At 38.5% G+C, this 26,959-nt stretch overlaps 1 protein-coding gene across 1 annotated transcript; it reads right to left on the reverse strand.

Annotated features, from left to right (window-relative positions):
* Positions 1–648: 648 nt before the first annotated feature.
* Derl1 (derlin 1) lies at positions 649–25,038 on the reverse strand. The gene is made up of 8 exons (XM_046464766.2): positions 24,691–25,038; positions 14,331–14,442; positions 11,157–11,221; positions 9,936–9,962; positions 9,060–9,155; positions 7,538–7,590; positions 5,856–5,966; positions 649–2,852 (listed from the first exon to the last, which is right to left on the reverse strand). The coding sequence occupies exons 1-8, from the start codon at positions 24,841–24,843 to the stop codon at positions 2,714–2,716; spliced, it is 756 nt and encodes a 251-aa protein (XP_046320722.1). The 5' UTR covers positions 24,844–25,038; the 3' UTR covers positions 649–2,713.
* Positions 25,039–26,959: the final 1,921 nt, after the last annotated feature.

Consider the following 26,959-nt stretch of genomic DNA (forward strand, 5'->3'; position numbering starts at 1 on the left):
ATTCAAAGCATTAAATTACCATTAAAAATGTAACAAGGGAGCTCAGAAATAGTTGGCAGTGAAGATGTTGGCCACTCCAACACCAGCTATTATTAGATGGATGTTACTCAAAAGGCAGTTCAGAACCCCATGATCCTGGCAATGTAATGTCTTTCCAAATAAATAGGATCTTTCCTTCCTATCGTTCTGGTATTTCCCTAGTAATGGAAGAGGGAGGCACAGTGCTTCTTGTCACCCCATCCTCACATAAATGTACTCCAAGGTCAGGAATACAGACTTGTATGGTTCACCCCCAAGGCAAAAAAAAAGGGGGGGGGATGGCTCAAGAATGTCATAGAATCTGCTTTCTAGAGTCTGGGATTAAACCAATTCTATAGACTTTAGGACTCAGAACCATGTGTAAAATCTACTAGAATACCTTAACAATCAGGTATGACTCCTAACCCAAAATTCAGAAGCATCCGCTTCATGAAAACCTGGGAATTGTGCATCTCCAACATGCGAACAAAATCGTGTACAAAAGGGTCTGCTGTGTCCCCCTAATACAAAAAAACTGGATTTTAACTAAATGCTCATCGATGGAAAATTGACATAAACTACATGTCTAAAAGAGCACAAAAGGGACATGGAAACTTAACACAGACAACCTTCAAATTGTACATTTTAATTTACAATTTATACCAATAAAAAGGATTAGTTACAAAAAGGGATACCATCTATACAAAATAAGGATTTTTGTTTTCCATTCATAAAGAGAATCCACTGTCATGTCTTACCTTGCCAAGTCAAAACTAATTTATTTTGGTAAAATTATCCCAGAAAGATAGGTAATCCCGTCAAAGACCATCAAATTATCAGCTTCCTATGTTTGAGATAAAATTTCATTCAAAGAACATTATGCCTTCAACTGAAGAATTCCAAAAACTTATAGACCTTTAGAAAAACTACTGCTCTCAAGCAAATAGGTTGATATGGGGGCACAGAACCCCTGGTTCACTTACCATTAGAATCGTACACACACAAGTTTCCACTCCTGCAGTGAGTGCCCAAGCGATATAATAGGAGTAATGGCTTCTAAAACTTTACAAGTAAATTTTATTGTGGCCACAGGTCAACAGCAGGACATTTGACAGTTTAGGTGCAGACTCTCTCCACCTACTATTTTATCATATAAATTAAATATGGAAAGGTACACACAAACTTTATTAAAAATGAGGAGCTCTTTGCAAACTCATATTTCGTATTATAACACACATCACAGTTTAATAAGAATGGGGATGGGGGAAGGAGCCATACTGTTAGGGTACTTTTCCTGAAAAGAAGCTGATCAAAATGTCCAAAATCTTTTTAGCTGACTCAAAGTATGGCAGCCACTCACCATGCTCCTAGTTGTCTGCTTTCAGAATAAAAACAAACTATGAAACACTGCAGCCTACAAAAACTTTATTTGTTGATGAGCCGAGCTCTGATGGAAAAAGCTCACCTATGAAGGAGTCGTCGTGGGTATTCAAGCTGGTCTGATTCACACTGTATATTCCAGACTCAAAAAATAATAAAGACCTTCAAATGCAAATGACTCTAAAGCCATTACACCTCAAATTATCAGTGATTCACTTAGATGTGCTTATATTAGCTTTAAAAAACGATTTACATACAGAAGAGCTGCACTTTTCTCACAATTAACTGAAACACTTGATGAAGAAAGGGCAAAAGGGAAAAAAAAACAGACAATTTTAATAGGGCACTTCAATGAACATACATCCAGAATAAGAATGAAATGGAATCAATGCCCAGGAGCCTCCCAAAGGGAGCATCTCCCTGTGGCCAATGTAATTTGAAACCTCCCTATATAACAATCCAATGACTCTGGGTACACAAAGCCAATATGCCCTGCAGAGGAAACACAAAAGGATTGTGTTCACCATAGTTTAAAATGAACTCCTGTGTTAGAAGCAACTCCACTAAAATTTTGATCACTTAATTAGAAAACTGCCTAGTTATAACCCTCAACCCTCATTAATAGCAATATGGGTCCATCCTGACTCCGTGGTGTTTCATTAAGAACACCTGAAGAGGTGGCTAATGGTTGCTGTGGCTGTCAGGTTGGCACAATCCCCAAAGCTAAGAAAGTTTTTTATCCACTGCTTCAGTATTCTCCCTATTGTCACAGTTCTGCCAAAGGGGAAAATAACTGTGAACAAGTTCTTTGTGACCAAGCCTTGGCAAAGTCAATAAATAAGAGTCTGCCAAAGGCAGAACCATTTTATGGGCAACCCCACTAGCTGAAACTTTAGGGGATTGGGAAAAGTAGAAGGGAGGTGTGTGTGCAAGAAAGAGACAAGAATCCTTTTCACAGGGTTTGGTAACCCCACCCCAGGTGCCCAACTCGGTGCCAGCAGACTGGGAACCACTAAAGCCCATTATTCAGACAGAAAAGGAAGAAAACACACCAAAAAAATAGTCAGTTTTGAAATTTGCACAGTTGATATTTGTTCTTCATAGCAGTAAGGACTTGAATGAGAATCATGAAACTTGAGGAACACTTGTATTTTCCTTCAGGATTTAAAAAAATTTGTCTCATACTGAAAGACTACATTCAGTGTGGGTCAGGTCCAACAGCGTTAGCTAGACTCGGTGTTGTTAAGCGCACCCAGCAGTGGGAAGAAATGTTGCCTGAGTGGAACGGCTGGTGGGCAGGCCAGATGCCACTCCTTCACTGGTCTCCAAGTCGAAAGCCCTGGCCCCAGTTGTGTCTACCACCTCCGCCATTTTGATCAGCAGCTCGCCTCATGCTAGCAGGGGGCACACCGAATCCTGACACCCCGCCTCTCCTGCTGGGCAGCCAGCGGTACCTGAAGAAACGGGGGAAACAAAGGCAGAGGAGAGAAGAAAGTCACTTCCACAGAATACCCCACCATTCGGCACATCTCCCTCTCCTGCGTGTTCCCATGGCATCTGTCATGGTGAAGGAGGCCAGGGACAATGCCTTATTTAACTTTGCTTTTTCAGCACCTAGCTCAATGCCCTGACCACAGATGGCACTTGCTTTTCATGTTTCTTAACTTTATCAAGCTTTCAGTTAAATTCACACTCTAAACATTTCTTTTTTAACTGACTATAAAAGTATTCATGCAGAACAGTATGGAAACAAAAAGATTACACCCACAGGCCCAACAACTAGAAAGAATGACTGATAGCATCTTGGTATATCTAAATATGGATCTAACTGGATCAAAGAACAAAATTAATTCACTGCAAAGGACAAATCCACGGGCTGCATTTGAGCCCTGCCCAGCATTTCCACCAAATGGTAAAGAAGGCTTTAGGGCTGTACTCATAATCTGTCCCTCAAGCACCTTCTTCCTATCTCCCAGACAGTGGGAAAGCTGAAGTCCAGAAAGGTTAGATGATTTCTTACTTTACAAATTAACAAATCAGAAGTCACCAAACAGCTAAGAAAACAAACCCAAGCCTACGCTCAATAGCATTTTCCCATTATTTCCCATTCTTACCTTTTTAGTAAACTGAGAATGTTTAAACCTATTCTACTTATCAGATCCTAACGTTTAAATTTTGCTTGAAAGAGTATGAACTGCTACCGTGCTTAAAGCCGTCTTGGCAGCCACAGCAAGCTCTGACAGGCGACTTCCCAAAAGAAATGTGACAAGTACAACCTTACACTACAGCAGCTACTATGTGACTTTATCCTTCAAGAAGCAGTTACCCTACACCAAGGACTGCATGTTTATAAATCCACCCAGTCTTCACAACAACCCTATGTGGAGGACATTACTATCAGCCTTGCTTTATAAAGGAGAAAACTGGGGCAAGACTGAAGTTCTTTGAAAATGACAGTCAGGATTCAAACCCAGGCAGCCCAACTCCAGAGCTGGTGCCCTGTACTCACTCCTTACTAAAATGCAGACTCCTGCTAACAGCAGTAGATGACTCTGGTCCTCATTTGTTGTATGACCCTGCCTCCATGCTCCTTCACAAAAAATCACGGTCACTCCTTTTACACAGAGAATTAACTATATATAGAAGATATAACTGCTTTCCTAAATGGAATGCAAAATACTGATCATCTTAGCAACTCAACTCTTATAAAACAAATACAGTTTTACCATTAAATCAAAGTGTACTACGAAGTGCTGGGTTCTGGACATCTATAACATCTGATACAATATTGTATCTGATACAATAATATACATAATAAAATAAACACCTGAAAAAGGCAATGCTAGGGCTGCCTGCTTTGCTACTTACTCTAAAACAATATGGAAGCCATCTCCATTGCTTAAGCGGATGGTGAAATTAAATGCAAGTAATTAGTATAAAAAGACACCCAATTATACATAATCAACAAAAATTTATGGTAATTTCAAAGCAGTTACTGTTTTTGCAAGGAGCTACATTTTGTCATCTGATCTTTATGCAAAAATTAACAGAAGGGCTTTCACCAAGAAAGAAAGCTCAAGTGGAACACAGGATACAGTGTGCTACCAATTTTGTCCTTAGAATCTTGTACACTTTTGTTGTCCATTATTAAGAAATATCTATAAGCCCTTACGTCAGCGTATGGCCATTTAAAGTAAAAAAACTGCTGGCTGCCCACCAAAGTACAAGCTTTTTAATTGATGCATCTGCCATTCTACTTGATAAACCTAGATGAGAAAACCAAACCTGCTGCTATTATATCCTTTGATAATTAGAAAGCAGATTGGTCATTTGTTTTTTAGCCTGAAGGCAATCCAAGGCTCAGAAGAGAAGGAAGTTTCTTTTGATTCTCTTAAAGGAAAAACAAAACAATAAAAACAACCAAAAAAACCCATAGCAACAATACTACATGTGTCTGTTTACTACAGTTCACGATAGTCTTTTACAAACATATTCCTAACCTGTACAAGGGAGGTGGAGGAGACCTACTCCCATTTTGCTGCCCCCACAAACCCCTTGAAAGAATGACAGAATTGCAAAACACTAAAATGAGCAAGATGCAAAAGGTTGTTGTTGCTGTTTTTTTTAAGCTTTTAAATGCAAGCTATTACTGCATATCCCTGACATGAGATTAGGCGTGATTGTCAGGCAGACTGTGACACCCAGATGGTGATTTAACTGGTCCTGCTTCAACAGCCTTTTACTTCACTGACAGAACGGCCACATTACTTACATGCTCAAGTGTGTGAGAGTCTCTTCTGGGCTCGTCAAACCCCTCCCCACCCCCAACATTAGGAACCCAGCACAGGGCTTTTATTTACTAAGTACCTGTGCTGTGTTCCCAGCAGTGCGTCTTACCTCATCCAGTCCTGAGAGAAGGGACAGCCCCTCACTTTACCCACTTACAAAATGAAGTTTGGTGGTTTTATTAAGTAACTTTTCAATATCAAAACTAGTATACCAGGTGAATGACATTCAAACCCAAAGAGCTGTTGCCCCTGGCTGCCTCACTGTTAGCCAACCCTAAGGGCAAAGAAGGAACATAGGGATTGCGACTACATGGACTTCAAGTCTCTCATTTTAACTTCCAATAATGCTACTTTTTCTTTCTGTAATGTAAAATATAAAAAAGTTTAAAATTGCTAACCAGAACTAACTTACCCCTTCCTCAGTGGAAATCATGAATGAAACTGATTCTCCAAGGAAAGATCCACTGTCATCCTGTTCCTCTGCCCACCCCCTGCCCACTGTTTCACTCCCAGGAGCTGCGTCAGGTATCTCAGCCTTCTCAGCAGAGCTGATTCCCTTTCTGTGATGTCTCAACCTAGTCATCAGTGGTCCCTTCAGGGGTATCATGAAGGAGAACAAAGGTAGTACAACTACTGTATGGGAAGCATGGGGAGAGAGAAAACACTTACAAAAACTGAGGTGTGGATAGAAAATTTCTTCCTCCCAAGTCCATTGGGTATCTGAACATCAGGAAGAAATAAAGATGTCCAACAAGATTTCCAATTAGCTCATTGATTACCCTGCAAACAGAGTCAAATTAAAGACATTCGAGCAATAAGGGGAAATGCACCAAGTTTTAAGTAATAGCAAGAGGAAGAGCACCTTCACTCAGCCCATTTACAGTCCCCAGGAGTCTGTGATAGCTCTACAGTAGGCCCTTTTATAGTCTTGAGTGACAAATGCATTCTGAGGGAGAGGGAAAATCAGGCTGCTGAACCAATGTGACCTGCTACTCTTCTAGGCCAGCAGCCCCTCTGACATCTCTTTCAAGCCTCAGCCTCTTCTCAAAATACTTTTTGCTACTTCCTGCTTCAGGAGTTGGGAAAGCTGCAAAGCAAGCTTCTAAGCACTTTCATGAATACTATATCTGCGAAACACAAGCAACTATACAGTCTACCAAAAGAGAAGAATGGGAGTGAGGAAAAGATGGCTGATAAGCACCAGCTCCCCCATCCTGGAGTCCTTATGCTTCTCTCTTGCTTTGCATCCTTGAGTGTAAGATACCACACAGACTCCTTAGGAAAGCTGACCTACACCCTTCATCCTAAAATAATCTACTCCAGGTTTCCCAGGGTTTACATAGAGGTCACCCCAAGGTTTTACGGGTCCACTGTTACTATTACATATCTTTGTCTTCACCCGCAACATGATTCTGCAATCAATATCACCTTCCAGGTAGGGGACAGTAGCTTTATCATGTTCAGAACATGTTATGCTCTAAACAATCTGTTGCTCAATTCATTCACTTCTCCCAATTTACATGCAGAAGTCAGTATCACACAGAACAAATGTGTCAGATACATGAAGAACTCATACCATTAAATTCTATTAAACTCTCAGAAAATATTTTTAGTGTTAGAAATGGGAGATCTTGCGTGGGACAGTGTTGTACACCTGTAATCCCAGCAACTCAGGTGGTTGAGAATGCCTGCAAGTTCCAGGCAGCCTCAGCAACTCAGCAAGGCCCTTAAGGAACTTAGTGAGACCCTGTCTCAAAATAAAAAATATAAAAAAGGCTGGGTATATAGTTCAATGGTAAAGCACCCCAGGGTTCAATCCCCAATACCAAAAAAAAAAAAAAAAAAAAAAAAGAATAGAAATGGGAGATTTTAAAATAGCTGCACCTTGATATTTGACCTTGCTTAGCCTAAATTTCTATACCATCAAACCACTTACAAAACTACTTCTCATCTGCACTTCTGTGACAGTGAGCAGTTTCCAAGGCATTCAAGAAATGCCTTAAGACACAGCAAGTCTACAGAGAGCTCTTACAGGAGTCATCTCAGACACAAATTAGTACTACACTGGCTTAGTCTGAATAATCAATTAGGAAATGCATATTTTTTCAAACACAATATATAGAAGACACTGTCTAATGATAAGCTAACAAAATTATAACCACTCAATGTTCAACGTAATAAAATCACCCTACAATTTAACCAATTACATCAAAATGTAACTATTCTTTAAGGTTATAATACATCAATATTAAGATTCTTTAGGATTTTATTAAATTTGAAAAAGAAGATAAAGATGAATAGAAGTTTCCCAAGGATCAGTTTCCAATTAAATAAATCCAATTATCACTTACGAGCCTCCAATGATATAGTTGAATCCAAGGATAACCCAGGGTAAATAACAGGCCTAGGAAAAAAATATATGTAAACATAAATACCCACACCTGAGGAGGACAAGCTGCTATGGGGACTAAAATGGGAGGAATATATTCATAAGGGCTTTAATAAATCTTTTGGAAGGTCACTGCAAAATTTTTCAGATCAATCTATCATCATTCCTACTATACTTTTAAAACTTCCTGTTGAAAATGAGACTTATTTGTAACTGGAAGATCAGAGTTTGTTGCCCATAGTTCAGATGAAGTTTCCTGTCCTGCTGAATTAATATTAAGGAAGAGCTTCAGAAAGTAGACAAGTATCTTTGCACGCTACTAAAAACACAATTTATAACAGAACACACTAAGATTCCAACCAATGAATTACTACAAATAGTTACCTTGAATTTTTACATCATTACACATTGATATCTTTAACTAATATGTTCCCAAGTGACAGTTCTACACATGTATTAAACATCTAAGTCCCCTATCAACTTCAAGACCTCCCACCAAAGGTTAAGGGCATTGCAAGGAACGCCACAAACTAGTAAAGGAAGGCTTATACATTAATAACTTTAAGGCAACTTTGAGGTAAATACTATAACAGGAACATAAAGCACTACAAAGGCCCAAGACCAAGACTAATTAATTACAGGCAGGAGACTTGAGAAATACATTCGGTCTCGGATGGGTAGAATTTGCAAGAGGAAGGGTATCAAAAAGGTGTTAAAGGTGGGGCTGGAGTTGTGGCTCAGTGGCAGAGTGCTTGCCTAGCATGTGCGGGGCACTGGGTTCGAGCCTCAGCACCACATAAATGTAAAATGTGTGTCTACCTAAAACTTATGAATAAATATTTTTTAAAAAATTTTAAAAAAAGATGTTACAGGTGAAACATTGTTAGAACAGGTACAAAGGGAAATGTTTTGGAGGCAAACAAAAAAATCTGTTTTCACTAAAGTGTTAAGCACATAACAGAGTGAGAGAGTGATAAGAACAGATCTTTGAGAGAGAGAATTTTTTTAATATTTATTTATTTATTTATTTTAGTTTTTCGGTGGACACAACATCTTTATTTTATTTGTATGTGGTGCTGAGGATCGAACCCAGTGCCCCACGCATGCCAGGTGAGCACGCTACCACTTGAGCCACATCCCCAGCCAAAAACAGATCTTAAATGGCAAGTTTCACATGGTAGCTTTCCTTCTAAAACACACACACACACACACACACACACACACACACACACACACACGAGAACAATCAGGGATATACATACCCCTGAGCAGCCTGAGGTACAAAGGGGATGGGGAAGTAACAATAGTTAACAAGGGACTCTGGGTCAGCTGAGAGCTGGGCTACAGAGGGGAGAAAGGGGCTTGCCTATGGTATACTGCTCTGCAGTGACCTCTTCTGGACGAGTCAGAAAGTACATCTCTTGGCTGAAGAGATTTCTGCAAAGACAAATGAAAAGGAAGTTTTTCCAACTAAGGTAAAGTACCTTAAATCGTGTTCCAAACCAAAATGATACAATCATGTCTCTGTTCAGCTGGGCCCAGACATAAAGTACTGACATGATCAGAGGAATCATCAGCAACTGCAAAAGAAGTCAACATTTAAAAACCAGGCTCCAAGAGCACTTAAAGGGGGTTAGTACAAATCTACTATGCCTTTTACTCCTCCCCTCCAAAAAACTTTTCACAGGTATTCAAAAAACAAAAGAAAATTCAACTGATCAGAATTCCAAAAGATCCTATTATTTATCATACAAAAAATGCTACAAAACTCTATAGTAAAATACAACATAATTATATACTTTAGACATATAGTAAAATACAACACAATTATATATTTAAATATCAGAGTCAAGGTATTATTTGAAAAAAAAGTTTAATTACCATATAATCTCAACTTTTAAAAAATAGAAACCATCACACATGCCTAGAAAATACTGCATAAACATTATTCTATTTTTTTTTAAGTTTTTGTTTTTAAATATTTATTTATTTATTTATAGTTTTTGGCGGACACAACATCTTTGTATGTGGTGCTGAGGATCGAACCCGGGCTGCATGCATGCCAGGCACGCGCGCTACCGCTTGAGCCACATCTCCAGCCCCAGCATAAACATTATTCTCAATGTTCAAACATAATATGAAAGAAACTATGAGCAAAAAAGCAATAATTTCAGTAACTCATATAGGAGCTTCAAAGTTTAGCAGACTTAAGATCTTCAAAATACAACATCTATCATTGTTGTATAAGTTCAAAAATAATAATTAACCACACAGTTCATATTAATTCTAACTTGTCAAAGGCTATTAGTAGTAAGTCTAAATAGATAAAAGGGCAAATAGATAGTTAAAGGGACACTTACTTGCATATCCATTGCTAAGCCAGTAATCTTGGTTTATACAGTTAAAGATCAGATATAAAAAAGTTTTCTGTACCCATCAAGACTGAGCGGGTTATTATCCCCCATTTAAAAGTTCATTTCATTCCTATGTTCTGAAGAAAAATACTTTTCTGTTATTTAGACTATTTAACCCATTTTGTGCCATCAATCCAGATGTGGAACACCTATAAAACAAACTGAGTGACAAATATACCACTTATGTTAACTTTGAAATAATGTCTGAATACTTTTTTATTCATAGAATTGAAAATCTGGGACTTAATGGGTTAAAAAAAACCACTGAAGAACACAAAGGTTCAAATCTTCATCATGAATATTCCATAAGACTATACTTCAAGGAGAAATAGAAGTTAACAGCCTCAGCATGACTTAGTCACCTGGTGTCTCCTTTCTGTGCCTTGCCTTTGTGTTTTAGTATCTCTCCTTCAAGTAGGGGATAGAGATGCCTGTGCATCTGAAATAAATAATGATTCTACTCACACTCATGGCTCTAAAGCACGGATGAAGTCCAAAACTTTTTTTTTTTCATTCCCTTAAAGGAAAGGGTATCCAAAGTCCTACATTTTCTGGCTCTTGGCCAAGTTTAAACAGAGACTGAGCCCAACAGAAACTCTGCCCAGGACTTGAGCCATGGAGTCCCTTCTGCTACTTTTACCATCTGTAAAAGCCTCACAGTTGGAAGGGTACTGCAACTGTGGTTGATATAAAGCAGAGACGGACTGTATCCAGAGATGGATAGTCTATAGAGGGACTAAATTATTATTCAGGACCCCAAAAGGACAGCAATGGAGTCGTCAGAAAACACTGCTGTTGCAAATTAATCTTCTGATAAGAACCACAGATTTCAAAAGCTGTCTCATGGCACGGAATCTCATTGTGCTTCAGTCAACAAGCTGTCACCCATGAGAACACAGAGAACTGAGAACAAGGAGAAGGAACAGTAATAAGACTCAACCAAATGTGGAAAAACCCCACAATAGCAATGTCAAGAAAATGCATCACTTAAGGACTAAATGATTTACCTCAGTTTTTTAGAAGAAATTCAATTATTCTTCTTAATTATTAACTGTAGTAAACAAAGATGCAAAAACTATATAGTTTGAAATTTTATAGAATACTATTTCTCAAAACCTTAAAAAAAAAACTGGTTCATTTCTGGCCCAAAATAACACTGAAGGATACCACGATGCAAATCCAGTTAAAGAGAAGCATGAATAAATAGTCTGCTGGCCTCCCATCAAATGCTCCTGGAAATGAAAATAAGCCAAATGTCATGGTTAAGAACAGAAACACTTAAGCACAACTACACTGGCAGCTCACTATTGTGACCACTATTATTTGACACACACATCACCACTTGTCCAGCAGCAGTTTGGGTACTGGGAGAATTCAGTCTCTGTCTTCACAGAAAGTATTATATTCCAGTATGGGAAAATGACATGAGGGAGAAAGGGACACAAAGTGAGAGCCAACCTTTCCACAGTTTGAGTTACTCTTCACACTGCATTTGTGAGGTGTGATGGAAAGACCTATGACCCTCTTCTTATAGATGAGGAAATAAAGTAACATGACCAAAATCACATGGCTTGCTGGAAGGTGAGTGAAGTCTAACTACTAGTTCATGTTCTTATCACTGCACCATTAACCAGGTCGTGTTTTATTACTGGGCAGAATAATTAACAGCCCAACTCTTCTAATGATGATTCCTAATCAGAAGCAGAGAAAAGAAACACAATAACTAAGTCACTCTAGCTCAAAACTTACCTTTCCTCCCTTCCACATTTTACCAGTTATATTAAAAAAGAAAAAAAAAAAACTTAAAAAGTGTTAGAAAAGCAGAAGAATATATCTAAAAGAAAATAGGTTTCTTCAGCCACAGTGTTAATGATGCTTCATGCTAGAGAGCCACTGTGATGAATCAAAGCTGAGATTCTACTGAAATTTCTGAATTTTAATTATAGCTGTGCTTCTTTGATAATAGTTTCACTTGTGATTTCTAAGGATTCTTTAGATTGAATAGTTAAGATATTATAATCACACCAACTATAGTACTATGTTATTTGGCATATTTACAAATAACTGGTCTCAAATTGCAGGCTTGTAGTTCAAATCAGAAACCTCATAAATAAGCCTACATTGCTATATACTTAACCAATTTAGCCAGGCAGAAAAATATGCAAGTGGCAAACATTTTGTCAAAATATTAACATGAGGCAAAGAGAAAATGGGGAGTAAGTAAACCTGGGTTCCAATCCTAGTTATCCTATCACAAATAACTCCGTGACTTCTAGGTCATGTCACAACTGCTCCAAGCAGTTTTCTTGTGCATGAAATAAGAAGGTTAAACAGATGATCTCAAAAATTCATTGCTATACTACTGTTCATAGCAGCATTATTCTTAATAACCAAAAAATTAATCTAAGCCAAATGTCTATTAACTGATAAACAGATAAACAAAATGGAGTGAACTCCTAATATATATTACATGGAAGAAACTTAAAAATATTATACTAAGTGAAAGAGGCCAGTCACAAAAGGCCACGTAATGATCCCATTTGTAAGACTATTGTAAAGTTGATTATGAGCTGGGCACAGTGGCACCTACCTCAAAGCTATCTGGGAGGCTGAGGCAGAAAGACTGCAAATTTAAGGCGAGTCTGGAGCAACTCAGCAAGATCCCATCTCAAAATTTAAAAAGAGCTGGGAGTGTAATTCAATGATTTGAGTGCTTGCCTAGCATGCACAAAGCCCAGAGTTCAATCCCCAGTACCACTAAAAAGATGATTATGATAATGTTTATACAACCATGACAATACTAAAATCCACTGAATTGTATACTTTACTGAATGAATTGTGTGATATGTGAATTATAGTCATCCCTAGGTATACATGGGGGATTGGTTCAAAGACCCCCCTCAGATACCAAAATCTGCAAATGTTCAAATTCTTTATATAAAAAAATGGTATATACTATTTGCATATAGCCTAAATACATGTACTTTAAGTCACTTCCACATTAGTTGCAGTATCCAATACAATGCAAACACTATACAAATAGTTATTATACTGCATTGTTTAGGAAATAATGACAAAGAAAATTCTATACAGACTCATTTATTTTCAAAAAATTTCCAATGTAGATGTAGAGAGACAAGCAAGTGTGTATCTCAATGAAGCTATTAATTAAAAAAAAAAAAAAAAAAAAAAAAAAACTCAGCCTGAACATTTCAAAGTGTTCTATGACTGGGAAAGAGGGGGCAATTTCTAAGAAACTAGGCCTACTAATCCACAGATTTCTTAAATGTTATTCAGGTAGAATAATATTAAAAATTAGGTGTATTTGAAAGGCATGTATTTGCCAGGTATGGAGCACCTATAATCCCACCTATAATCTCAAGAGGCTGAAGCAGGAAGACGGCAAGCCCAAGGCCAGCCTTGTCAACTTAGTGAGACCCTACCTCAAAATAAAAAATTAAAAAGGCTGGGGATGTGGCTCAGTGCCCCTGGGTCCAATCCCTGGTACCAAAAAAATAAAAATAACATTAGGATATTCTTTTCCTTTCTTTTTTTTTTTTTTTAGACACAATACCTTTATTTTATCTATTTATTTTTGTGTGGTGCTAAGGATCAAACCCAGTGCTTCACAAGTGCTAGGCAAGCACTCTACCACTGAGCTACAATCCCAGCCCCGAAGATTATTCTTTAAGTCCTTACATTTCAGAGGTAATTACTGAAATATATACAAAGCAAATGATATCATTCATTTCTGGTGTTTTGTTCCAAAGGGGGAGTAGCCACTGATACAGATAAAATAATATTTGCTTATGAGAAACTTGTTAGAGGTGAGTGATGGTCAAATGGACTCATACTGACACATTACAACATGGATGAATCCTAAAAAACATGCTAAGTGAAAGAAGCCAGTCACAAAAGGCTATATGAAATGTTCCAAATAGGCAAACGCACACGGAAAGATCAGCAGTGGTTAGAGACTGGGAGGAAGCAGGGAATGAAGAACAACTGCTTTGGGTTTTGAGCAGGGAGGGTGATGAAAATATTCTGAAAGTAAACTGTGATGACAGTTAAATAACATTGTGAATATATTCAAGATCACTAAACTGGACACTTTAAAACAGTAAAATGAATTTTATGTTATGTGAATTTGATCTCAATGAAAAAGTTCAGTGATTTTTTGACTCTACTTTTGTACATGCTTGAATTTTTACATACTAGAGCATGTACTATCACTATGCCATCTCTTTATATAATGCTAACTACCCTCAAAATTCTTCCAAGTAAATATAGGGTTAGTAATTAAGAAAGAAACAATACATAAAACAACTATGGATAACATACCTGTTTCAAGTCGTGTAGAATACTGATATAAGAAATACAAATTGACCAAATAAAGAAATCCAGTTCCTGGACCCACAGGAAAATAAAAGGTGGCAGTGATTGGCCTCCAAATCTGTCCAGATCAAAATAAACACAGCTGTTAGTTTCTCTAAGCTGGGTTAATTTTTTAATTTTAATTAAATAAAATTAACCCTTGTGAAGCATTTTCCTCAATAAGAACTACTAACGTGATACCATCAATAAAATTCAAGAAAACAACTGAAGAAAAGTTCATATCAATTACAAATACATCAATTTGCAAATCAACTGAATGACATCATAAAATAAGCCCTACTATTTCTAAACAAGTTGGGGGGAAAAAAAACACAAATACTATAGAAGTATATGGTTAGTCTTTACTGAAATCAGGCATATAAGGCAGCCTAGGTCAAAATGAATTACTGCAAGGTGTGGTGGCACACACCTGTAATAATCCCAACATTCAGGAGGCTAAGGCAGAAGAAATGAAAATTCACACGTTTGAGGCCAGCCTCAACAACATGGGGAAAGCCTGTCTCGAAATAAAAAATAAAAGGGGCTAGGGATGTAGTTCAGTGGTAGTGGTAGAACGCCCCTACTTTCAATCTCCAGCCAAATGGGTTACAAAGACTTCATTTCTAACAGTACCTCTATTTACAAAAAGAATATACTGGGATGACAAACTGTCCTAAAAAGATGATATTCAAAAGGTACGCGCAAAACAGGAATTTCTTTCTTTTTTTTTTTTTTTTTTTTTGAGAGAGAGAGAGAGAGAGAATTTAATATTTATTTTTTAAGTTTTCAGCGGACACAACATCTTTGTGTTGTGTGTGTGTGGTGCTGAGGATCGAACCCGGGCCGCATGTATGCCAGGCGGGCGCGCTACCACTTGAGCCACATCCCCAGGAATTTCTTAATTTCAAACTGACGTGCTAAACATGCAATGTGACAAAAACAATACTCCCCAAAACAAAAAATACAAGAGTCTATGTTATGTCTGGGTGTCCCATACATACGGTCTGCCATTTTTTCAAACAACTGATCAGTCTTTTGTGTTACTATTATTCATCCTTCATCCTACTTGATACTGCGCTGTTTTAAACCTTGTTTTATTCCCTTGAAAAAATATTTCTATTGGCTTCACAGTATTTCTCTTATGTGTACATCCAAACTTCATTTAAACTGTTAAATTGCCACAATGAATATTCTTGTCTATCCTTTTTATACACATACATACAGGATAAATTCCTGTGAATCAATCTGCTAGATCAACAGACATATGCATTTATTTTGGTAGATATTGCCAAATGCCTACAGAAGTGTTTGATCAATTTATACTTCCTTCTAAAATGCAGATGAGTGCCTGTCTTCTCCCACATACTCACCATTTAGTAATTTATATTCACAAATCTGAAAATTAATTTTTGCTTTATGAGAAAAATTAAGCACCTTTCATGACTTAAAAATTTTAGACTGGGCATGGTAGTGCATGTTTGCAACCCTAGGAACTCAGGAGGCTAAAGTGGGAGGATTACAAATCGAGACCAGCCTTGGCAACTTAATGAGACCCTGCATTATAGTTTAGACTTAAGGTATCCCCCAAAAGCTCATGTGTGAGAGACAATGCAAGAAAGTTTAAATCTAACCAGTGCATTAATTCCCTGATAGGTTTAACTGGGTGATAACTATAGGCCGTAGGGTGAGGCTGAAGGAGGTGGATCCCTGGGGGTATGCTCCTGGAGACTGGAGCTCTGGGGCCATTTACAGGGACCACATCTCCCCAGCCTTTTTTGTAATTTTATTTAGAGACAGGGTCTCAGGAAGTTACTCAGCACCTTGCTATTGCTGAGGATGGCTTTGAACTCCGTAAGCTTTCTACCTCAGCCTCCTGAACCATTAGGATTACAGGCGTGCGGATAACATAAATATTTAGGAAAGATCAGCGGAGTAAAAGGAGGAAGTATGAGAAAGGGAAAGAAATATAGAATGAATTAAACAAAATCATGTTATCTGCAGATATAAATGTACCAACAGCAATTTCACCTTTATATATATGTAGAAAATATCAACCAAAAACAAATAAATGGGGCTGAGGCTGGGGCTCAGCGGTAGCACCTGCCTGGCATGTGTGAGGAGACACTGGGCTTGATTCTCAGCACCGAATATAAATTAATTAACTAATTAATTAAAGGTCTATCAACAACCGAAAAAAAAATTAAAAATTCCCAGCCAAGAATTCTTTCACAATTTTTAGTTTTCTATAGAGCTATCTCCATCTCCTTTTATACTCAACCACTTAAGCCAGGTTTTCCAAGGATACAACCCTATCCATACATAAAATTTTGTTTCTTTTTTCATTCCTGTTAAATTCACTGGCTAGTAACTCCAGGACAATATTAAATAACGGTGAAATAGGTGGCCTTCCTAGATTTTTTAATGTCAGCATGATATTGGCTTTCACTCTACCATGTCAAAAGAAGCAAGACCTGACACGAGGGAGGGGAAATTTGGTCTTGGTATAAAATCCCAAAAAATTGCAAAACCACAATGAATGAAAGACACCACTAACAATTCAGGTGTGTCTAGAAAGGAGGCTATCAGTCACAGGGCATGGCCAGACACAGAGCTGGGAAGTTACATTTTCCAAGTGTAGGAAGGTAATCCTCAGAGCTAAATTTCCCATGGGGGAAAACGCACTGCACATACCCAAAAGGGACTTTCCAAAAACTTTCCCATATTGAACCAGTAAAACAAAATAGGTTAAAATTCACTTAGACTTGGTCATGACTTTATCATATAAACAGTATAGTCTAATGAAAAGAGCACTGCAAATAAGACCGGAATTTAAGTTTTTTGCTGACAAGCTACCATTTTTCAGATTCAATTTCCATCTGTAAAAGGAGAAGCATATATTACTACTTGCCCTACTTTAATGCTTTTGGGTAGAACTAGTATTCTGTCCCAGTCTGACTCCAAAATCTGTGATACTAAACCCCTATTTTTTGCAACATTTCTCACAAATAACACAGTATAATGAGGTATAATTATAATTAGTAAAAATGTTCAGTACCATTATACTGGGATAACCCTGGAATGAACTAAGAGTAAACCTATAAATTCATTCTCCCTGTTTATGAAAAACACTAAGAGTAAAGACCAGAAGCAAGTTCTGGCCTATGAGGCTGTGAGAGACTGGATCTGCGAACTGGCTTTCATCATCTACTCAGTGACATTTGTCCTATGACTTCTGCCTTCCTATCTTACAGGGTTTGTAAAAGCCTGGAATTAAGAAAGCAGATTAAAATGGTGCTTTGTTTACAAGAAAAAAAAAAAGTATGCGGGTGTTACTATCACAATGTTTTAGGAGACACCCACCGACCTGGGTTTTACAAATCACATTTAAGCTACCCCCATACCCCTGTAAGTTACTCAAGGCCCAATTTTAAGAAAAGAAATCTCAAGTTTTTTTTCTGACTACATTTTCTCTAAGGCTGATATCACAACACTATTTTTAGCCAGTGTGCACCTGTTCTTTAGAAATCAGTGTCTGTCAAAATACCTCATTTCTCTTCCCTGTTCATTAAGCTTACCCTTGAGTTATACTTGGCTTTCATTGATCTAAAAGACTTAGACTTAATATTGTTTTTGTATTACTTTAAAATTATAATTTGAGCCATGCCTGTATTAAAATCTCCCAAATAATCTGCTAAGATAATTACAAATGCCATCCAGAGCCCAGAGTGGGGTTTTTTAAGTATGAAAAGCAAATATTTTTCTGAACTTTAAAAAGGATCATTCAGTTTGAGATTAAGAAAAGTCTACATAGGTCACCAAGCAAGACAAGAAAGATGACGAGAACCTGTGTGCCAAATACCGATGTTAGCAAACTGGCATTCTTTTTTTAAAACAAACTAGATAAGTACTAAAAGAAACTTTCCATTCTTTCTTTCTTTCTTTCTTTCTTTTAAATGAAAGGTGCTCAAAATCAAATTAGGGTTAAAAAAAGTTATTAGCAACCATCAATTCTACTTTTCAATATATACTCAACAGAAAAGCATGCCTATGTTCACCAAGAATTATCTAGGTTCACAAAGACATGTACTAGAATGTTCATGGTGGCACAGTTCATAAAAGCCCAAACTGGAAACTACTTCAAAGATCCATTAAAGAACGGTAGAATATTTAAATAAATTATAATATATTCACACACTGGAATTATGAGAATGAGCCTCTAGAACCACATACAACAATACAGGTGACTCTCCACCACACCGTTTATAAATGAAGTTCGACCCATAACTACACGCTGTGTATTTCCAGTTACAGAAAGTATAAATCTTGACAAAAACAATCTATGTTTCTATTAAAAGTCAAGAGAGTAGTGATCCTTGTAAGAGTTACTACCAGAAGGTTGCAAAAGTGAGGTTTCAGGGTGCTAGTAATATTCTGCTTCATGATATGGATGCTGGCTAAATACATGTATTAAGTTCTGGAAAACTCAACAAGCTACAAATATACAATACACTTTCTTGTTCGAATACTGTAACAATAAAGTAAAAATTTAAGCCATGATCCAATGGGCAACCTTATCTACAGACCACTGTAGAAATGTCTCATGTGGACAAAACCGCTAAGGACAGATTTTCAAATATTCATACCAAAACACTAACTACTACAGTTTTAAATTCAAACCTTGAAGCTACTTCCATTCAGCCTACAGTCAAAGTTCATTCTCCTTCCAGTTTATGTGAAATGTCTCTCTCCCCCAAGTCACTGAGTTACATGTGATGCCACAAGCAAAAGCTTGATGAATATAAACACAAGCCTGAATCACATACTTGGTTGGCATCATTTCTTATCCCTGGAAACAAATTAGAGAAATTGAGAGTTCTCATCTCCACATTACAAATTGAGATGCTTTTAAGGAGACAAAAAATAGGATAATAATCCAGCAGTTATATTTCTATTTCAATTACAAATTAAAACTAGAGTCTTACTATCCATGGAGAGAAGGGAGTAAGGCAGAGTTCCTTATCAGCTCCTAAGTAAAACAGGCAACTATTTTTTGAGTGGCCTGCTTATCAGACTACATACTGACATTTTACAAACATTTCCTATGTATTCTATTTAACAGAGGCATGAATAACATATTTCCTCACCTTGAAATTACCTGTTTTTGTGTTTCTGAAATTAAGATGTGTCTTACAATTAATATACCTATTTAATATAATTCCTACTCCCAAAAAAAGCTGCACTAAAATTGATAAAGCATCATATAATCAATGGAGTCTTTTCTGAGTTAATTAACTCTTTTCTGAGTTAATTTATTATTGCATTATCCCCACTTTTAGGTAAAGAAATTGAAGCTCAGAGGGGATAAATAACTTATCCAAGGGTTCACAAGTAGTAAGGAGCTGAGCTGTGCTTTGAGACCATGATTTAACTACTTGAAACCCTTTGGTCTTTCTGTTCTAATAAAAAAAGAAAAATAATTTGCTATAACTGCTTTGGAAGATATCACCTTCCAAAACATTTTGCTGAACACTTCATTATTTTTTGGTAGATATCATGCAAAGTAGTTAAGTAAGATAACTTAGCTCTATCTTCAACTCCCTGAAAGAGAACCCAAACTGCAGTTGTGTATGACATGGGCTAACACTCATATGGGGATGATTGAGGAAGTAAGATAACACATGGAAAAGCACAACACACATATAAGGGGGGGTAATGCCCAAAGAAAGAAGTATTACAACACAGGCAGCCCTGGGAGACAATCTCAGAAAACACTAGAGCAGAAGGAAATTGTCATCTCTCTTGTAATCAAGGATCAATAATGAAGACATTTCATCACTATGAACTACTTGACTGATTTCTAGTCTGAGTGACTAGAAATAGGGAGAAATTGTGGACAACCATATAGTGACTCTTAGCACACACCTGTTTTGACCCATCCAAACTAGCAAAATAATTTTAAACTTCAGAGTTCCAAACCATCAAGCTACACAGAGGAAACTTTTAGATAAGGAGGAAAAATAACTCATCACTTCCATCACAATGCATAATTCTAAATCAATCATTCTCCTAATTTTTAAGTTGTTCAACATTCAGTTTCTAAGGAAAAAGTAAGCCTTGCAGAAATTGTGAAACCACCTCATACTGTCCATACACATCAGCACCATGCAAATTTTCCTCCACTGCAATCGATCTTCCAGGTGGATTTGAAGCTGAATTGGTCCAGAATGGGCAAGAGTAGCAGGAAGCAGACAAGGTGTAATTGCTGGTCCTTCCACCAGAGCACCAACCTGCCTGCTTGTTATCCCAGTCTCAGGATAACAAGCCTGGGAGAAACAATTCAAGAGTGATGGGAAAATCATGGAGGTGTAGCATGAATGACAACTCTCTAATTAGTCTACCACTTTTAACATTATACACCTGCAGCCTATTAGAAAGGATGTGTGTGTGTGTGTGTGTGTACACACACCAGGGAGCGTATGCTAGGCAAGTACTCTAACACTGAGTTACACTCCCAGCCTCTTTCATTTATTTATTAATTTTTTGGAAACAGGGTCTCCCTCAGTTGCCCATGCTGGCCTCAAACTTGTGATCCTTCTGCCTTAACCTCGCAAGTAGCTGGGATTGGAGGTATGCATCAACACGCCCAGCTAGAAAGGCTTTTTTCTATCAAATATTTTACTAATCTTACTGTATAAGGTATAAGTGAACAAAATTTCACAAGGGTCAAAGAGCCAGTTGACAGGTCCTTCTCACAAAATGACTTACAAACCACTACTCCCCATGTGTGCACATTACCCAACATGACACGAGACACAAAGTGCACAATATGTACTCTGCCAATACTGTTGAAGAGTACATATTGTGCACTTTGTGTCTGGTGTCATGTTGGGTAATGTGCACATATGTGCTCTAGAACCATATTCTTCTAAACAACTGCCTATCTGACATGTCCGCTTGGGTGCCTAAAAAGCATCTCAAGACTTAACAACAGCCAAAGCATGATCATTCAACCATACTCCCCACACACACACACCAAATGTGCACCTCCCCAAACATTCCCAATCTCTGCACCTCCCCAAACATCCACTCAGTTGCTCCTAAGAAAACAATGGTATCTTTGAGTTCTCTTTCAACCATCCACTCTGTGGCAATCTTGTCCATTCCAACTCCAAATCCATCCAATTTCTCTTTTTGCAGCCACCCTAGTCCTAATCACCACTGCTCTTGCCTCCTTTCGTTTCTCTCTGATCCCATTACCTAGCCCTTCCCCACACATCAAGTCCACTCCATAGGGTAGTCAAGGCAATTTGTCAGTCCTTGGTTTAAAAGGCTGCCAGACTTCATAATGCCCTCAAAATAAAATTCAATGGTAGAGCCCTTGCCTACCATGCACAAGGCCTGATTTTGATGCCCAGCTCTATAAAAAATAATATAAAGTTTAATCTTAAACTTCAACATGTCCTAAAAGATCCTTTATTATCTAGCCCCAACCTATTTCCTATCTTTGCTTTACAGCACTCATCCCTAGCCATTCCCCTGTCTTTATCTACCAGTCCTCAACCACATGACTGTCACTGTACTAGCTTACCAATGTTCTCTACGTTCCCAGTTCCTGTCCCAAAGACTTTCAACTTACTATTCCTTCTTTTTGGAAGGCAGTGTCCAGACCCAGATCTACCCAAAGACATTCTTCAACTGTCTTCTGAGGCTTTTCTACAATAGTCCATCAAATATTACACACTCTTCATCACATGTGTTTTCTCTATTTTCTTCATGGGAGCAGGAATCTTTTCTGTTTTATTCAGTATTACAACCCAGGGACCTAGCACATAGCAAGTGTCCAATTATTTCCATGAATTCAACCAGCATAAAAGCATCTGCAATGTACTAATCACTATTCTAAGTGACAAAGACAGTAGTAGACAAGAGAGAGAGATATCTGGCTCTCATAATGGAACTTTACTCTCTAGGGAGAGCAGATTAACAAATAATAAGGGGTGAGATTGAGTGAGAGGCCCCAAGAAGCAGGAGCCTGCAGGCATTAGCTGCTAACACTTTAGTTAGCTTTCTCAGCTACAGAAGCCAACAGCTTACACAAACCCCACCCACCAACTAGGGGAAAATTCAGTATGGTCTCAAACTCTGGTTTCAATAAGTAGCAAAAAAAAAAAAAAAAAGGGCGGGGGGGGGGGCAGCGGTGGTAAGGGAAATGGAGAGAAGGAAGGGTACTCTTTTATGTAGGGTGATCAAAGAAGACCTTGCTGGTATAACGGCTTTTGGGGAGAGATCTGAAAGATATAAGGAACCAAACAAGTGAGCCATGGTTACCTTCCTCAAGCAGAGAAATAACACACGCAAAGGCACTGAGGAGCAATCTAGTTAGATGCCAAAGGAATAGCAGGATCTCATTATGGCACCTAATGAATAGGTGTTGCTGAGTAGTATGAGATGAGGTCCAGTGGAGGGCTTTATAGGTCAGTAAAAAGACTTGGACTTTACTCATCAACCGAGAAGTTTTTGGAGGATTTTGGGAAAGCTCACACAACATTATTTAAGTTTTAAAAGAACTCCTCTAGCTGTCCAAAGACTGCAAGGACCACAGTTAGAAAGATAGTGGCTTGCAAAGGAAAATAAGAAGGGGTTGTATTCTGAAATATATATTTAAGTAGAATCAGTAGGATTTTCTGGCAGATTGTGGGGTATGAGAAAAAAAGGAGGATCACTCCACAACTATTAGCTTATGCTCCTTTAATAATAGAGTTCTATTTACTTCTAGAGCAAAGAGAAAATGAAGATTTGGTTTGGGGCACCTTGAGTGTGACTGAGATCTTTACTGGTCATCTAAGTGGTGACTTCCAGAAGTCTAATGGATGTACAAATCTGGAAATTAGAAGATACACCTGGACTGAAGATCTTTATACCATATTTGCTTTTGATAGTTCTACTTACATACACATGAAGCTGAATGAAATCACCTGGCTGCAGGGGGAGGTGGGTACAGGAGAGGTCCTATAACTTATCCCTGTGGCACATTCCAACATTTAAAAATTTTAAAGACGAAAAAGTAGTAAAGACTAAGAAATAATACCCAGTGAGGAGAAAGGCAAGAGAGTTTTGCTGGAATTAATCTCAGATTTTGAAATCTTAACTGCCATTAATTAAAGCTTTTTTATTTTTTATTATTTATGGACACAATATATTTATTCTTATGTGGCACTGAGGATCAAAGCCAGTGCCTCACAGTATGGGGCAAGTACTCTACCAATGAGCTACAGCCCCAGTCCCACTAATTAAAGTTTTAAAATCACAGAATCCAGTGAATACAGATAACCTCCGGGAAACTGACATTCTCTCACCAGGAATGATACTCTAGATTTTTTCCTTCATGCTTAGAAAATAACAAGGTCTTCCATTTCTTAAGCAAATTACTCTCTACTCATTCCTTCATACACTTGTAACAGGGGTTTACTTGATGTTTTGATTATATCCTTGTGTCTTTGAAACTTATGTTTCTTTCTTTTCCCCAATCTTATTTTCCCTAAATTTCTCCCTGATCATCTTTTCCCTAAACTTCTTCCTTATCTCTCCTCCCTAATCTCATTTTCTCTGAATCACTTCTATAAAAGCTCCCTATTCCTGCGGATGGGCAGAATCACAGACTTTAGGGCAGGAGTTCCTGTTTCTCTTTTGCTAGCAAAGCAATAAACCTTTTTCCATTTTCTCAAAACCGTGACCTCGTTAATGGACTGGCACTGGGGACAAGGACCAAGCTTTAGCAACACACTGATTTACTGCATGTAAGATTCTAAGTTTGAACCAGGGGAAAATGCAGATAAATAAACTCATTGTCTCTAACCTTAACTCATTTCTATGGAGAGGAAAGAAAAACAATGACAACAACTCAGCTAGAAGCTGGTCAAGAGAACACTACAGATTAAGTGACACCACGTGGGTGACAGAAGTAGGTCAGAGGGTACTGCACCAGGTGAACCCAGTCTGATAATCAGCCATCCAAGAGACTGGCAACTATCATTGACTTGACTTCTCTTTGCCTCCTTCACTGAACGCGGAGCGCGGGAAGCGCTAGCTTACTCAACAGGTGAATTTAGTCCTTTTCCACCAGGCCAAACCCTGTCTCCAACTACCCAAGCCCTAGCTCTGGCCCCAGGGCCTCCCGGGGCCCACAGGACTCCACCCTAAACCGCTGGAGTCGGACGCACTACAAATCCCACCAGGCCCCGCGCGCGCACACACACGCCGCCGCCCGCCCCGCTCCCGCGGGGCCGTCTGGGGCCCGTAGTCTCCATTCCTCAACGCCAGCCAGTACCTGGAAGCGATAGAGGAAAGCTTCGGGCCAGAGGAAGAAGTAGGCTGGGCTGATGAGGCCGAGTTTGCCGACCAAGGGGACCGCGACGGTGGCAGCGAACCAGTAGCGCGTGATGATCGGGATGCTCCTGAACCAGTCCCCGATGTCCGACATCTTGGCCTCTCAAGTCGCCAGGATGCGCACAGCCGCGGGTCTGTCCGTGCGGGCACCCTCACTACGCGGCCGGCTCAGCGAGTGGAAGGTGTCGAGGCGGAAGCCGCCGAAGCCGCGGTGCGGAAGGCGGAGACCGGCAGACGTGGCGCCACCGAATTCGGACGAGCGAGGCAGCGTTCTGAAACGAAACTTCCCCTTCCGGCGCCGCGAATCACGTGACCCGACGTCCCGCGGCTTAAAGGGCAAGCGCTGATATTACTACAGGCCCGGGGCTCGGCGTTCCGGGGCGGGGCCAGAAGACCACATGCCTGGGAGAAAACAGTAGTTGCCAGAAGCAACAGCAAATGCTCCAACCAATGGCGAGACCGAAGGCCCTTAACCTAGTTCTTGCCCTGAGTAGTAATCCTAAATCGGTGCGCCTGGAGGATATTTAAAGGGGCAGGGGAAAAAAAACGTGACCAGGTCCTCATTTGTTCACTCACTGGACACTTATTTCAGGCAGGGTTCTAGACATTGGGGATGCTGTGGCTGTCAGCCCTGTCGTGGTATCGTTTCTTCTGGAGCTTACATTTTTGTGAGCATAAATAATAAATGAATAATGGAATAAGATCATTTCACAGCAGAATAAGGAAAATAAAATAAGATGATGACGTAGAGTGACAGGGTGAGGTGGAGGCTTGTGAGGAGGGATGGCTACTTTATAGGAGAATGGCCAGGTCCCTGGAGGTGGCCTTTAAGCAGCACCAACAAGGTAAAGATCTGAAGAAAGGGATTTACACGTATATACACACATATATACAATTTACACGTATATATACATATATATATTCCACTCACTGAAATAATTTCAAACAGCAAAATTTCCAACATTCTGTTATTTTTTAAAAAATAGCATCCTGGGGGCTGGGATTGTGGCTCAGTGGTAGAGCACTCGCCTAGCACAGGCAGGACCCGGGTTCTATCCTCAGCACCATATAAAAATAAAGGCATTGTGTTGTGTCCATCTACACCTAAAAAAATAAATATTTTTTAAAAATTAACATCCTGTTTTTTATGCTAATTAGTAAACCTGTTTTTATAGAATAGAAAGAAACATTCCACAGTTTAATAAAAGGATACAACTTACAGGGACCTAAGGTTATCAAGCATATGAATTTGTGAAAAAATTCTCATTCATGCACAGCTTCTGGGACTATAAATTGGTACAAGTTTATACTACCTTTATTATTTGGTATAAAGTGAAAGCTAGAGAGTTGTATAAATAATAGATAATACTTGGAGATATTGCGTGAGGTTCCTTCTCTGCATCTCCCCATCACCACCTCTACTACCCATTTTACCTGACATATAATGAGAAAAATGGGTTAACTAGCTTAGGCTGAGAGCTAAGTAAAGTTCCTCTGATGAATTCATAAGTCCATGTGCATGAGAACAAGAACAACATGCAGCCAGTGTCTGGTAGGTTTATTTCTAGGCTGTGCTCTCAAATGTTCTGGAATTCAGCTTTAAAAACACTGAAATTTATGTTGTGGCAACACCAGTTATTAGCAAAACATGCTGTAAATTTACTAAGCCCCTTGATCTTCAGTTTATTTATCTGTAAATGGTAGTAGGTAATACTAGCATGGGACTCATATAGCTATTATGAGAATTTAAATGAGAAAACTTTATCTTCAGCACTTGAGGCAGTATTAATATTATTATTATTCTCTTTTTTGCTTAGTTGTCTTTTTAAAATGTTTTACAATAAAAATGTATTATTTTGTACTTTTTAAAAAGTTAATTAGAAAGTGTATTTATCTGCTCACAAATTATCATACCCCAAGGATAGAGCATTGGTTGCCAAGTGAAGGATCAACAATGAGAACAGGCTTATCACTCAAGGACTTCAAGTTTTATAAATCTCGGATGGGCCTGATAATCTGCATTTTTCAAAAGTCCTCCCTGTCCCTTCCCCATCATGTGATTCTGATGTAGGTAATCTGCAGGTGACACTTTAAGAAACCTCACACTAGATCTAATAACTATAACATCATTTTTCTCTTTATAAAGTCACAATATATTGCAATGAACTATTCTGGGCATAAAACACAAAAAGTGGATTATTTTTATTTTT

This window comes from Marmota monax, unplaced genomic scaffold (genome assembly GCF_021218885.2).
Source record: "Marmota monax isolate L192 unplaced genomic scaffold, Marmota_monax_Labrador192_F-V1.1 WCK01_AAM20220418_F8-fsc00003, whole genome shotgun sequence".
Lineage (NCBI taxonomy): Eukaryota > Metazoa > Chordata > Mammalia > Rodentia > Sciuridae > Marmota > Marmota monax.

Excerpts from the sequence above, each read along its gene's own strand:
- Derl1 (XM_046464766.2), bottom strand. The coding sequence starts at position 24,843 with ATGTCGGACATCGGGGACTGGTTCAGGAGCATCCCGATCATCACGCGC. Across the intron at positions 14,443-24,690 it reads CTTTCCTCTATCGCTTCCAG|ATTTGGAGGCCAATCACTGC; the intron begins GTACTGGCTGGC and ends TGATCTGGACAG. Across the intron at positions 9,156-9,935 it reads GCTTAGCAATGGATATGCAA|TTGCTGATGATTCCTCTGAT; the intron begins GTAAGTGTCCCT and ends CTTCTTTTGCAG.